This window comes from Callorhinus ursinus, unplaced genomic scaffold (assembly GCF_003265705.2).
Source record: "Callorhinus ursinus isolate GAN/ISIS: 27379988/994484 unplaced genomic scaffold, GSC_fseal_2.0 scaffold9, whole genome shotgun sequence".
Lineage (NCBI taxonomy): Eukaryota > Metazoa > Chordata > Mammalia > Carnivora > Otariidae > Callorhinus > Callorhinus ursinus.
This window is the reverse complement of record NW_027397071.1, coordinates 60,940,466-60,955,239: the sequence shown is the minus strand read 5'-3', so window position 1 is coordinate 60,955,239 and position 14,774 is coordinate 60,940,466. Positions and strand designations below refer to the sequence as shown.

The 14,774-nt window shown below is 40.4% G+C and overlaps 2 protein-coding genes across 5 annotated transcripts in view; both read right to left on the bottom strand.

The window, feature by feature from the left end:
• The window catches only part of TTC39A (tetratricopeptide repeat domain 39A), a 51,982-nt gene extending 51,555 nt beyond the window's left edge, over positions 1–427 (bottom strand). Inside the window, exon 1 of the mRNA XM_025871583.2 lies at positions 297–427. Within this exon, the coding sequence (XP_025727368.2) occupies positions 297–349 (53 nt within the window). The 5' untranslated portion in view covers positions 350–427. The remainder of the gene's footprint in view (positions 1–296) is intronic.
• Positions 428–4,304: 3,877 nt separating this feature from the next.
• EPS15 (epidermal growth factor receptor pathway substrate 15) overlaps positions 4,305–14,774 on the bottom strand; it is a 139,659-nt gene continuing 129,189 nt past the window's right edge. For 2 of the 4 annotated variants that reach the window (XM_025871587.2, XM_025871589.2), the window contains 4 exons: positions 13,375–13,451; positions 11,003–11,165; positions 7,710–7,897; positions 4,305–5,885 (listed from right to left, as the gene is read on the bottom strand). In XM_025871587.2, coding sequence (XP_025727372.1) covers positions 5,739–5,885; positions 7,710–7,897; positions 11,003–11,165; positions 13,375–13,451 — 575 coding nt within the window. In that variant the 3' untranslated portion in view covers positions 4,305–5,738. The remainder of the gene's footprint in view (positions 5,886–7,709; positions 7,898–11,002; positions 11,166–13,374; positions 13,452–14,774) is intronic. The other 2 variants (XR_012379485.1, XM_025871588.2) reach the window with 2 other exon arrangements.

Sequence of the window (14,774 nt, the reverse complement as noted above, 5' to 3'; positions counted from 1 at the left end):
CAGATGACGGCACCGGAAGCGGGGCTCGGGGGCGACCGGGGAGCGGGGGTCCGCATCCCTCGTCCCCAGGCCCAGCCCCGCCGGGGGCCGCAACACGCGAGCAGCGGGCACGTGGGGGTGTGAGACGCACTGGGCTGCACACCCCGCCCCGGCCTTCCGGCCGTTAGCCCGCGCCCAGCAGCCCGCGCACTGCGGTCTCCAGCTGTACCCCCACAGCTGTCCCTCCCGTCGGCTGCCGGCAGCCGCCCCTCTCTCCCACGCGCGCCTCCCGCCGAGTCCCCGTCCCCGCCCCGTACCTGCGGTGGCTCTTCCCGGAGGCCGCCCCCTTCCTGGCGGTCAGAAACGCCATGGACGCTGGCCGGACTCGGACAGGGGCGCGGGCGGCCCCTCGTGGCGGCGTGGGCTGTAGCGGCGGCTTCAGCGGCAGCGCCTGGACCCGGCGGGCGGGGCGGACCCGGCGCGGCGGCTCCTCCCCGCCGCGGCCGGGCGCCTCCCTGCCTGCCAGGGACGTCGGTGTCCCCGGAGTGGACCTGGGGTCCCAGGGCAAGCCCATTCCCGTCCAGAGCCGTCGAGACCCATCACTAGTCACGAGGAGAAGCTGAGCCCCAGGACGCCCAGGGATTTGTCTCAAGACCACATGGAAGGCCAGTGGCAGCACCAAGACCTGCCCCGGGCCTCTCCAGTCCTGGTCTGGTCCAGTGAGCCGAGGGGCGATGGTGTCAGCAACGCCTTTCTCTTCTGCTTAAGTACATAACCCTGCCTTGCCAGGGCCGCACATGGATGGAGTCCGGGACTTGGACCTGCAGGAGCGGCTGGGGGGCAGGTAGGGGAGCAGCGAGGTAGGCAGGAGCTGTCTGGCCTGGGAGTAGAGGCTGCTGACAGGCAAGGCTCTGGGACAGGAGGCTTCCATAGGAGGCTCAACTAAGGACTAGGAGCAGGGAGCGCCTTGAGGAGGATCACTCCAGGTCCAGTGTGAAGGATGGATTTAGGGGTCCCTGGAGACTTTTCTCAGTGAAGGGATGGGGGTTGAAAACGGGGCCGGGGCAGGGTGACTAAGGGGACCATTTCTGTCTCCTTTTGGGCTGGGTCTGTATTGTAGGCACTTGGGCAACACAAATCATGTGTCAACTAAATGGTGACTGATTCTGACAAGTCTGAGCCATACTCTATAATGTGCCAAGCCCTAAGCCAGGTGTTTGAAGCAAATCCTCATTTAATTTCATCCTATTAAATATTTACTCCCATTTTACAGTTGATGAAACTGGGGCTCCGAGGGGAAAACTGACTTCTCTTGAGACTAAGCTGTGGAGCTAGGTCTTACACCCAGGTCTGTCTGCCCCATCTGATGCTTTCCCCTAATCCAGCCTGAGGTCTGCAGGTGGGCTGGGCATGGAGTGGGAGGCCTGGGCAAAGCAGGGGGCAGAAGCCTCAAGGATTACCTGGGCAGTTTCTCTCAATTTTCCTTGGTAGGCAGCAGAGAAAATACGACCTTTCCCCCTTTCTCTGAGAACTCATGTCATGGTCTTGGCAGATCAACCAGGGCCCGAAAATGATGCCTATCTGACCACAATGCTAGAGTCTCCAGATCTGGAAATTCCAGTTACATGCACCTAGGGGCCCAAATCCCTCAGCCTGCAGAGCCTTACCCAGCTTGGCAGCATTGGCATTACAGATAGCCAACTTCCTCCTGGGCTCACAGGCATGAATATCACAGGGCCTCAGAAGCCTGGCCTCCTATAGGCCCAGAGCCCAGTCAAATCCCATTTGGAATTAAAGTCCCACCCAGCCTCTGAGCCCACAGCTAATACTTCCTCCAAGAAGCCCTCCTGGATCTCCCCAGTGGAGGAATCTCTCCTTTTTGGAGATTACATTTCTGTCTTCTTCACAGCGTTTAGCACTACATACTTTTTAATCCTTAGTTATCAATGACCAGTCTCATCTTCAGAGTTCTATCTGAAAATACAGAGAATGTCTCACATCTGTGTCTTCCGTGGAGCCTGGCACCACTGCTACACTAGCAGGTGCCCAGAGCAGAGTACATGAAGGAGGAACTCATATTTTTAAAGTTTCCACTTCGCGGCAGGCACTTTACATACTTACCTTTACATACACTCTAACTGGAACAACAACTCTTGTGAGAATATTTGAGTCTGAAGTGAAGAAATGTTCCTAAGATAAAGTCAGGAGCTGGGATTCAATCCCAGGTTTCTTAAACTTCAAGGTTTGTTTCCTGTTCTTCCTGTTCACTTTTTCCTTCATCTTCATCCTCATCACCATCGTTTGTCTAGAGCTATGTTAGGCATTATTCTAAACTTTTCAGATAATACCAGCTCATTTCATCCTCAGAACAATCTTATTAGGTATTTCCTTTTACAATTCCAATTTTTATAGTTGAGAAAATGAGGCAGAGGATTAAGTAATTTACTCAAGCTCACAAAGGCCAATTAAGTGGCAGAGTGAAGACTTAACCCAAGCAGTCACCCTCGAGTCTGTATCTTAACCCCAGCCCCAGTCTGCCTGCCAGACAAGCTCTTAGAATGCACACGGCATTTACGAATCATTTTCCCAAAGCTTATCTTATTTTGAATCTCATAACAACCCCAAGGTAGAGCGGGTTTTATTCTTTCCCTTGCTCTGAAGCCAGACTCCTGAGTTAGAATCTGGGCTTCACCACCTGATAGCTGTATGTGACTTCAGGCAAGTTACTTAACCTCTCTCTGCTTCAATGTTCTCATCTGAAACAGGAATTATGTAAAATGGGGAAAAGAAAAGCACCCACCACAAGGGTTGTTGTGAGGGCTAGATGAGTGAATTCAAACAAAACACAATAGTGCTGAATATGTGTGTGTCATGTGCACCTCCTATGTGAGTTTTATTCAGAATCAGTGAGGAATGAAGTGTTCTGTATCAAACTTTTTTTTTAGATAGTTTTTTTTTTTTAAGATTTATTTATTTGACACAGAGAGACATAGCGCGAGAGAGAACACAAGCAGGGAGAGGGGGAGAGGGAGAAGCAGGCTTCCCGAGGAGCAGGGAGCCTGACGTGGGGCTCGATCCCAGGATCCTGGGATCGTGACCTGAGCTGAAGGCAGACACTTAACGACTGAGCCACCCAGGCGCCCCATGTTCTGTATCAAACTTTTAAGATGACTGACGTATGTATATTCTCTTTAACCATGGTTACACACTTTCCTAAAATGTAGTATTACCTTTTCTGTCTTCTCAAACACAGACATGACAGCCCTGACTTAGTGAATATCTGCCATGTCACAGGAATGAAGACTTTATACCCATCATCTTTAATCCTCACAACAACCCTGTGAAGTAACTGTTATCTGAGCGGTTAAGAGCCGTACCCACAGTCATAATACTCTGAGATCTGGGTTCTTTCTACAAGGCTAGGAACCTTCTCAGGAAGCTGAGATGAATCAGCATTTTCTTTGAGAACATCAGTTCTTGCTTAGAGCCCAGGTTTACTGTGTTTGATCTCTGTTGCCACTTAGGCCCAAAGGGCTGCCTTTAAGACCAGACATACAAGAGGCAGGCTGGTAGTGGAAGAGCAGGTCTCAGAGCTGAGGCACTTGGGCTGGAACCTGGCTTGGTCTCTACTAGGTGGGGGTCAGGTGGCGGGGGTGTCTTTGCTAAGTCATTTCCATCTCCAGTAAAATGGAATCACAAATGACGCTAAAACATTCATCCTCCACAAGTGAGCATGGAGAGAAAGAGCGATATATATATTTATATAATATATACATACTTTAATATTATATTGGTCCACTGAGTATACATATTTTAACAAAAGATAAGAATCTGTGTAATCCAGTTAAACATACATAAGATTAGGGTACACTTATTACATTGAAGGTTGGTGTTTATAAGTTACAGATATTTAATATTTTCCAGAGTGGTTTTTTAATTAAAAAAAAATATATTTTAAAAGCATTTCAAACATCTGTTCATTTTCCCAGTGCAAAAGAAGGTTATTCAAGTCAACTTACCTTTATCCTGAAGTATAAGGGGAAGGGGAAAAAAAACCCCAAAACGACTACCTATCACAGCTCCCAACACTACCTTCTCAATCAACTTTTTGCAGTATATCCACAGGCCACTGGATTAGTTTATCAAAATTAGAGCCTTATGATGATTCAGCCCTTGCTTCATATGTAGGACTTTTATGCTGAAATGTTTCAATTTATAAAAGTAGAAAAAAGTTAGCTGTGCAAGAATGTGGTGTAAGTTTGCTTTAAACTGCAACAGTCCAATTGTGTGTGGAGAGAAAAAAAAAGCACCATTTCAAGATGAAATGAATTGGATATTTTGGAATTTATTCACAGACTAGGCAATAAGTTACTCTGATTAACACAGATCAATACCACCTTGACTTGGTGACCACAGAGACTTTTAATTATTTTGTAGGTGCATTTTTCTTTATCTTGGTATTTAATACATTACCTAAGTCAGTAACTGATGTTAAAAGAAAACTAAGGTTATTCCACAGTTTACAGCCTACATCACAGTCTATTTCAAATTCAGCTTGCCTGCTAGGTCAGTTTTACAGGAGATAGACTTTTAACACATGAAGAGCTTTGACAATTTGACAGGTCTCTTCTCTCTCAATTAAAAAAAAAAACAAGATTTTTTTTGCTAGCCTGCCAATTTTATAGGTAAAAACCAGGAAGAGAATAAACTATTTTAAAACACAAAGATGGACAAAAAGCAATAATATGATTTAATACACGTCACTTTTCCCATTTGTATTCGGTGAAAGTTTTTACATTTCAAGTAAGTGAGCCTTCATTAAAGAAAACAAAAAATATATGTACAAAAGTTTAAAGTACCTTCCAGTTCTCACATGCTAAAGTTTCTTCTGCAAAGTACAAAAATAAACCTACCATGGACTAAAGGGGACAGTGCCAGAGCAATGGCAGAACAACTGCTATGTTAGATTTTTGCTTACCTTACACTGATGGGTATAGTTAAGTGATACATTTTCTCCACTGTCTAGCACTTAAAATTATGGAGAGGTATCTGTTCATCTAAAATTCTTTAAATCCAGAGAAAATTTTTTAAAAATGTGTTTCACATATGAGGCTTTAACATTTTTATTTAGGAAAAGATTGAGTCTGAAGCTATAATGGTTCAACCTTAAAGCATCCCTTTTTCAATAGTGGAGTCAATTTATGCAAAGTATGTTTCTTATAAAAACAAATTGAACAGTATTTTAATTATAAGGAAATACAAACATATGCTTTAAACTAGCCAATTTGCACTATCATAAAAGAAATAGGATGTTCTTTCCCTTCCCCTCCCTCAACTATTCAAATCAAAGAATACTGCAAACTTTAAGAAACCCACTGGCTATCATCAGAGTAACTACAGAACAAGGGTAGCACAGGGATGAAACTATTTCTCTATATTCCAGAAGGCAGAAGCTTGGGTACTCTAGCTTTACAAGTAAAAGGAGCACAGGCAGGCAGAAGCTCACAGTAAATACACATCAGAACAGGAGCACAGGTGATGTTGTCTGACTGGGTTACTGCTTTGACGGGGGCGGGGGAGAGGGGCCGGAAGACAAATCTGAAATGGAGTAAGAAATAAAAACAAACTTTTGTCACATTTATAGGAATCTCAAACCTTTTGTATTCCCATGCTCATAGGTAGTTTTGATACACACTGTAAAGAGCTTCAGTATTCAGGAAGAAGAATATTGTATGGTTGACAAAGGACAGGAGAATTCTTCATGCTTCTGATATCTCAGATTTGCTGAGTGCAATAGCCAGTTCTAAGTCTTCCTGCTCTTGCTGATTTAGTCGGGCAAGCCTCTGCTCTTCCTCTCTCTCACTTTCCCTCTTGGCCCATTCAATCATATCTTCTTCAGAGGGATACTGTCATTTAAAAGATGGATGAACAAATACGTAAGTTAATGAGTAAAACAAAAAGAAAGGAAGGAAAATAATTGTTACAAAGAACATTCACTACTTGTTTCACCTACAGGACTCTGGGAATAGTCTTATCCGTTACTTGTTAATTTTTTTTCCCTGAAAACACATTTAGTTTTACCAGTTATTAAATGTGGTTTAATTTTAAAAATTATTGTAGTCTACTGATAGAAAGTCTATAAAACTGGGGCGCCTGGGTGGCTCAGTTGTTAAGCGTCTGCCTTTGGCTCAGGTCATGGTCCCAGGGTCCTGGGATTGAGCCCCGCATCGGGCTCCCCGCTCTGCGGGAAGCCTGCTTCTCTCTCTCTCACTTCCCACTGCTTGTGTTCCCTCTCTCGCTGTGTCTCTCTCTGTCAAGTAAATAAATAAAATCTTTAAAAAAAGAAAAAAACAGTCTATAAAACTAAACATTAAATCACTTTTAGAAAGTAGAAATGCTTAAGGTGAATTAGGATATTTACCAACGGGAGGGTTAGCCTTTTAATCTAATGTAACATTTATTACTTCAACTTCAGGGAGCATCCTTACATGATCAATCACTTCAACTTAATCCCACTGGTGATTTCCTACCTTATCCTTGCTCTCGGGTACAGAAAAACTATGTAGCAAAGAATATGCTGATTTTGCTATACATGAAACAAGAAGTACTGGGTATAATAAACAAGATGTGGACCAAATTATTTTTTAATGCATTATAAAGATTTTTGCAGGCAATGAGAACTTTTTGACTTGATCTAAATAAAACCATATACTTAACATCAATAAAACCGTAAACCTTAATGTTACATCAGGGAAATATTTTTGTCTAACTAAAACAGCAATGTTGAGAGACACTAAATAAAAAAATTTTACTTGGTTTGAAGTCCTGTCATATAGAGGAATACCACAACGGGATGAAATGAAAAAATTTATTTTAGTCAGCTCTGGGAGAATGCAGGGTAAATATGGAAGGTTAGTAAATTAGAACCGTCCAAATAATTAAAAACTGTTTAGCTCTTTTTTAAAAAAGTATTTTATTTATTTATTTGACAGAGAGAGACATAGCGAGAGCAGGAACACAAGCAGGGGGAGTGGGAGAGGGAGAAGCAGGCTTCCCGCCAAGCAGGGAGCCCGATGCGGGGCTTGATCCCAGGACCCTGGGATCATGACCTGAGCCAAAGGCAGACGCTTAACCGACTGAGCCACCCAGGTGCCCCAAGACTATTTAGCTCTTGCCAATTGTATTTACTTCATAAAATCGACATTTACATTTTAAAAACGCTACTATATAAAAACCAGAGTTTTGCTTTCTATTCAAAGATCCCTGGCTTTATCCCCTCATATAATAGTTACCGACAGGTCTCCAGAAATCATCAAAACTTTATACACAAACAAACATATACAATTACAAATACACAAGCTCATTATTGCCATTATTCATCCAGTGGGCAGACAAATGACTCTCTAATGGCCGATCATCCATAACAATTTGCAAAACAGTAACTGTCAAGATTTTATTCATATTGTTTACTAAGAATAAGAGAAGGGTTTGCAAAACAACTGGTATAGACATCACAAGAACTAAGACTACTAAAATCATTTGTGCAATGGAACAATGTCAGAAGCACCAAAACAAATTCTGGTTGGGGAGGAATATAGATAATTTTTAGTAAGTTGGTAAATTTAGTTGAAAATGATGCAAATTTGGCAGACTCCAAAGTAATCATTGAAAACTCTTTAAACTGTAAATGGAAAGATTTTTCCCCCAAACAGCCCATTCACAGTACTTACAGCACTGAAGTTAGCAAAATTGCTTGGGTCAGCCTCTTTATTGGTAGTGGTAGTAGTAGTAGAAGTGAATGAATCGCAAAACATATCAGGATCTTTTTCTTTGGGGCTATCATTATCTGGGAAAGGCTGAAATGGATCATTCAGTTTAAAAGGATCAGAAGAATCCAATTTGTTGATGGGTCTTTTCCCTGGATCAAAATCGTTACAATTAACCAGCAAATAGGGCAAACAAACGCACAAGAACATGAACACAGACAGCACTAAAGAACTGGGGTTGGGGGAATGGAGGTAAGTGCCTAAAATATACATTCTTGGTATGGTCTTAAATGACTACATCAACAGTCTGTCCTCAAAATTTTCACACACAATCTCTCAAACACATTCCAGCTCTATGTAGCTAAATGAAAAAATAGCAAAGGGGAAGGGAACGGGCCAGGAATCCTATTTTTGCCCAGAGTGTAAACCTTGTCTTCCCCAAAGCAGTATGTTCCCAAAGAGAGGGAGAGGGTGAAACAGGATGAGGGTGACAAAAATAAAGACAGAAATGGCCTCTGCTGTTGTAACCTCAGCCTGACACAGCTGTCCACCAGTGGCACACTAAGGGCAAATGACCTTTAAAAAATGACCATCTTCTTCTGATTTTTGTCTCTAGATCTATATATAACACCTGGGAACACGATTAAGAATTACCTTGAAAAACCTCACACACTTTTTGCCATCTACAATATTTCTAATTGAAGAATAAAGAGAACGTTTTGAAGTCTGGGGTCTAAATCTTTGTGGTTGTGGATAAACTCATATTTGACCAAACAACAGTGTACCCTTGCTGAACTCATCACCATTCTCAAGTTCTCCAATTTTAAAGTCTTAACTTAGTACTTCTTGAAAGAAAATGATAAAAATACGTGTTAAAATATTTTCAAATATGCACTTTTCCTAAATTGTGTTAAACTGGTAATAGCAATTATAACAGTCTTTCCATAAGCGTAGCAGCTTATAAAAGATGTTCATATCTCATTAGATCCTTCCAACATTCCTGGGAAGGTAGGCAAATTAGAGTTACTGCCACCATCTAACAGCTCAGACAGCTGAGGCCCAAACATATGAAATTACACACTCAAAATCAAAGAGCTAGTCTGAGGACATCCAGAATTAACACCCAGATCTTTAAGCTCCCAGTCCAGTACTCTCTCCAACAAACCACCCTTTTTTCCTTAACACTTCTATAGTGATATATACTCACTTTGCTGAAGACCCTTAGATTTACTTAACATACTAGTATATTATTTTACTTAGGATTTTAAAAATAACTTTGCTATTGGCATCATACACGTATAAAACTTAAAATTGACTCATTTTTTATTTAAAAAAAATTAATTCCAGTATAGTTAACATACAGTGTTATATTGGTTCCAGATATACAATACAGTGATTCGACAATTCTGTACATTACTCAGTGCTCATCATGGTAAGTGTACTCTTAATCCCCTTCACCTATTTCACCCACCCCCCCACTCACCACCCTTCTTCTAGCCACCAGTTTGTTTTCTATAGTTAAAAGTCTACTTTTTGGTTTGGTTTGTCTCTTTTTTTCTTTATCCATTTGTTTTGTTGCTTAAATCCCACATATGAGTGAAATCATACGGTATTCATCTTTCTTTGACTTATTTCACTTAGCATTATACTCTCTAGATCCATCCATGTTATTGTAAATGGCAAGATCTCACTCTTTTTATGGCTGAGTGATATTCCATTCCACACACACACACCATTCATCTATTGATGGACACTTACTTGGGCTGCTTCCATAATTTGGCTACTGTAAATAATGCTGCTATAAACATCGGGTACATGTATCCCTTTGAATCAGTATTTTTGTATTCTTTGGGTAAATACCCAGTAGTGAGACTGCTAGATCCTAGGACAGTTCTATTTTTAACTTTCTGAGGAAACTCCATACTGTTTTCCAGACTGGCCACATTAGTATGAATTCCCACCACCAGAGTATGAAGGTTCCCATTTTCCTATAACCTCACCAACACCTGTTATTTCTTGTGTTTTTAATTTTAGCCATTCTGACAGTTGTGAGGTGATATCTCATTGTAGTTTTGATTTGCATTTCCCTGATGGTAAGTAATGTTGAGCATCTTTTCATGTGTCTGTTGGCCATTTGTATGCTTTTTTGGAGAAATGTCTGTTCATGTCTTCTGCTTTTTTTTGTGTGTGTGTGCTATGGTGAACGCTGTGAATTGTGTAAAACTGATGAATCATAGATCTTCTGCCCATTTTTTAGTTAGATTGTTTGTTGGCTCATTTGTTTTTTAATATATTCTGACAACCTTAGCCTCTGGCAATATATTATATAGGCTACTTACCTTAAGAGATAGAAGTCACTTAATTTGTTTACCTTATTTTTCAACAGATAATTGAGTATTAACAATTGTACACTTTAAGTCAAAAAAGAGAAAAATTATCTGCCCAAGAATTACCACAGGGAGGTGATTATGAAAGGCAAGCATAAAAATCTGTAACTACTGTGGCTAAAAATTTACCAAGGAATGATACATGACTATTAAAATAACCATGTATCAGACGTATCTTCTCACAGAACAGCCTAGCAGTACTACACCTACTCAGGGGATGGCCCTGTTAGCCACTTCTCGTGAACTTACTATCTTTGTTAAAAACAAAACACTAAAAAGCATTAAGAATGTGTTCCTGGACAAAAAAATTACTTTTATAAAATAAAGGAGTCTCTTATTAGGTAAATAAAATATTATTTTCCTTCAAGAAAAACAATACTTTCTTTTAAATTGCTATGTTGCTGAATTCTGGATACCAAAAAGGCCATATATTTTCACATTAAAAGATTTAAGGAAGACTTCACATTGGTCAGGAAAAGAACGGGACTTCAAATTAACCTTTTTTTACAGAAATTAATTTAAAGCACCAAAATGAAGGAAACTGTTGTGCAAATGGTAATCAATGAGTTTCCAGAAAGCAAGCCATTTCACTGATACTGTTCTCTTTTCATTTACTGCCCTCTCTAAAATGATTTAAAAAGAAATGAGCTCTCACCAGAAAAGGGGTTCACGTTACACATGCTGGCCTTTTAGGCACATGTCTGTCATTCTGTACTGAGGTGAGAACAGATGACAGTAGCAGGCTTCTGCCATGGTTTTTGACTTGTTTTGTTGAAAGCCCTTTATTTAAGTCTATAAGGCTCACACCAGTATTTTTCAGAAAGAGAAAAAGCATCTCAGTTGATTTAGGAAAGATACCAACTCTCATACCAGGTGGTGGTGGGCAGGGTCTTGTTGGAGTTCCAATCTTTGGTGGCAGTGCTGGGGGTACATCTTCACTTTTGACCGATGTTTCCTCAAGCACATTTTTTTTAATGACCACATTGTTGACAGAGCTTGATGTGGCTGAACTAAAAGGATCTTCGTTGTTGACCTTTGTTTGAAAAGAAATGTGTATATATGGTTATATAAATTATACCAACCAAAAAATATATGGTCAATAATGATCTTCAGTATTATGCAGCTTTATTTATTTCAATTCTGAGAGCACTGACATGTTAACCTTTGCATTTGAAGCCAAAAGGGATAAGTATTTTAAAAAACTGTTCTATATGAGTAGTGATTATAACATCATTACTTACTAAAGCAACAGATCATACCAAAACAAGCCAACTCTGGATTAAAAGTTTTTCAAGCTTCAGGCAGTACAAAACCACCTGAGGTCCACTTTAAAGGGACTATATGTTTTTCCTCAGATGAGTATCTGATCCAAATGATAATCAAAGAAAAAAAGATACTGATTCCACACTTCCCAATGCACTTAAATATAGGAAAAATTTAATACTAATGACAAAGAAAATGGCATCTTGAAAAACATTAAAGACAAGGTGAAAGTCAATTTTTAAAAGCAAAATAATCCCATGGAATAAGTCTTTTTTAAAAATTTTATTTATTTTTTTAAAGATTTTATTTATTTGACAGAGAGACAGAGAGAGAGGACACAAGCAGGGAGAACAGCAGACAGAGGGAGAGAGAGAAGCAGGCTCCCCACTGAGCAGGGAGCCTAACACGGGACTCAATAACAAGACCCTGGGATCATGACCCCAGCCGAAGGCAGACGCCTAACCAACTGAGCCACCCAGGCGCCCCTAGAATAACAAGTCTTAATGTGGGTCTGAAGACTCTGCCTTTCTAATAATGAAAAATTCACTTTTCTATAATGAATCAGACATTGTGATTTTATTTATTTATTTTTAAAGATTTTATTTATTTTTTAAGATTTTATTTATTTGACAGAGAGAGAGAGAAAGAGCACAAGTAGGCAGAGTGGCAGGCAGAGGGAGAGGGAGAAGCAGGCTCTCTGCTGAGCAAGAAGCTGGACATGGGGCTTGATCCCAGGACGCCAGGATCATAACCTGAGCTGAAGGCAGCTGCTTAACCTACTGAGCCATCCAGGCGCCCCAGACATTGTGACTTTAGATCTCTTTAGGCCAGTGTTTCTCTACAGTACTACTTACATTATGGGCTGGATGTAATCCTGTGTTGTGGGGAGCTGGATACTGTGTTGTAGGATGTTTAATAGCACCCCTGGTTTCTATATACTAGATATGAATAGTCCCCCTTCCCAGTTGTGACAACCAAAAGTCTTTATTTATTTATTTATTTATTTAAAGATTTTATTTATTGATTCATGAGAGACAGAGAGAGAGAGAGAGAGAAGCAGAGGGAGGAGCAGGCTTCCAAGGAGCAGAGAGCCCAATGCGGAACTCGATCTCAGGACCCTGGGATCATGACCCGAGCCGAAGGCAGATGCTTAAACATCTGAGCCACCCAGGCGCCCCAAAAATGTCTTTAGACAATGCCAAATAATTGAGGGTGAGGGTGGAGGGAAAATAACATCCAGCTGAGAACCGATGATATAGACAATTTCACATATACTCTAATTTTACTCTTTTGGCCTGAATCAATCCTACAGCTACACTGGAAAATAGATAGTGGACATATAGTGGAATACACATGACTATGTGTATTCATTATCTTAATACTAACCCTAACTGGGGTGCCTGGGTGGCTCAGTGGGTTAAGCATCTGCCTTTGGCTCAGGTCATGATCCCAGAGTCCTGGGATCGAGCCCTGCATCAGGCTCCCTGCTCTGCGGAAAGCCTGCTTCTCCCTCTCCCACTCCCCCTGCTTGTGTTCCCTCTCTCTCTGTGTCTCTGTCAAATAAATAAATAAAATCTTAAAAAAAAAAAAATACTAACCCTAAGAGCCTCAGAACATAAAATGAAGTAATCAATGCAGAGAAGATGGCATGAATGCCCAAATTTTACATCTATTGACCCAAACAGTCAACAGGGGATAAATTAGTTCAACTGGAAGAAATATATTTAAAGAGGCAGAAGACTCTTAACATGAAGTTGTTGAGCTAACCTGTCAGTAGAAAATTATAATTACCTGTACCATCACCATAGTCCTTATGTATAGAAATATGTCTACTTGAATTACATCTATCATTTCTATCTGAAATCAACATTGAAATCAAGTTGAGATGTCTGTGACAGGGTTACATAATTGGAAGGAAGGATTGCTCCATTGGTGGAAACACAGTATATTTCACCTTCCCACTAATCACTGCAGATTACCTTTGACAATGTGCTGAAGTCAGCAAATCCATCTTCAAATGATTCACTTCCAAAAACAGAAGCAAAGGGATCTGTGGCTAAAATTAATAAAGAAAATCAATCCAATAGGCATCAAAATTTCATGTCCTTTTTTGGTTGGTAACATTTAGACAGATGAAAAAGATCTAATCCTAAATATCAGTTCCTGAATTTATGACTTAAATCCAGTGAACAAATTGATACCTACCCACCCCCCCAACACACACACAATACACTCTTTTGTATAAATCAACTGATGAATTATTTCAGATGAAAAACAAGAAAACTAACTCTAGGTTTAAGGCTTTGGAATACATGTCAAATAATATAGTTCCCATGCACTGAAACTATTTTTAATAAAGCTATCAGGAAGTAAGAGAAGGTAGATTCCATTAATTCCACATTTCACACTTATCCTTCAGGGTGCGTTTTAAATGTCACCTCATCCACTAAGCCTGGGAAAACCTCTAATTCCCACAGCAGGCAGTGATCTCTTTCTTCTTTGTGGCACTGACTGCATTCTAGTTTGTACTATGGTTATCTGTGATTGATATATCACCATTATTAGACTGAAAAGTCCTTAAAAACAGTGAATAAGGCTTATCCAAGAAGAACGGTCAAAAACATTTCTTGAATATCAGATCTAAGAAAGTAAGAAAATACAGTTCCTACCCCCCAAATCTCACAGTCTAATGAGATACATGTAAAAAACAATAATAAAACAATCTTAAATGAGCTATTAGAGGTATGAAAATGCCATAGTAGGAGTCATTAACTGGGAGGATCAGAAAAAGTATCAGAGAAACTATTACATTTGAGCTAGGTCTTTTACATAAGGAATAGATCGAGGTGGGAAAGATAAAGACATTCCAGGCAGAGGGAACAGTATCTGCAAAAGTAATTATTTAACCTGCTCCCAGGCATGAGAAGTATCTGTTCCATCACACTGCACTTACCAAATGGATTAACATTTCTGGCTGGAATGAACGGATCTACTTTGAGATAGGTTTCACCTATTCAGGCATAAAGGCTACCAATAAAGCCAAAGAATGTTTATAGGAATTGTTACTTGATATAGGAAAATAGAAAGAAACAAAGGAAGGAAGGGAAAGAGAATTGCAAGAGACAGGTTAAGAAAGAGCAAAGAGCCACTGAAAATTTTTCCTTGTTCTCCCTCAAATCGTCATCTTTACATCAAATCAGTCTTAAAACAAAAGTGTGCCCACATGCCCATTTAAATGTGTAAATTGTGCCTTCACCTCTAAAAATCAGTACACCATGGACATAAACTGAAGAGGAGCAAGAAGGTATATGTTACTTTTGCTTGCTTTGTCATCAAGACAGTCATGAGGCAGAGGAAGCAGGTAAAGAGAGTGGGGAGA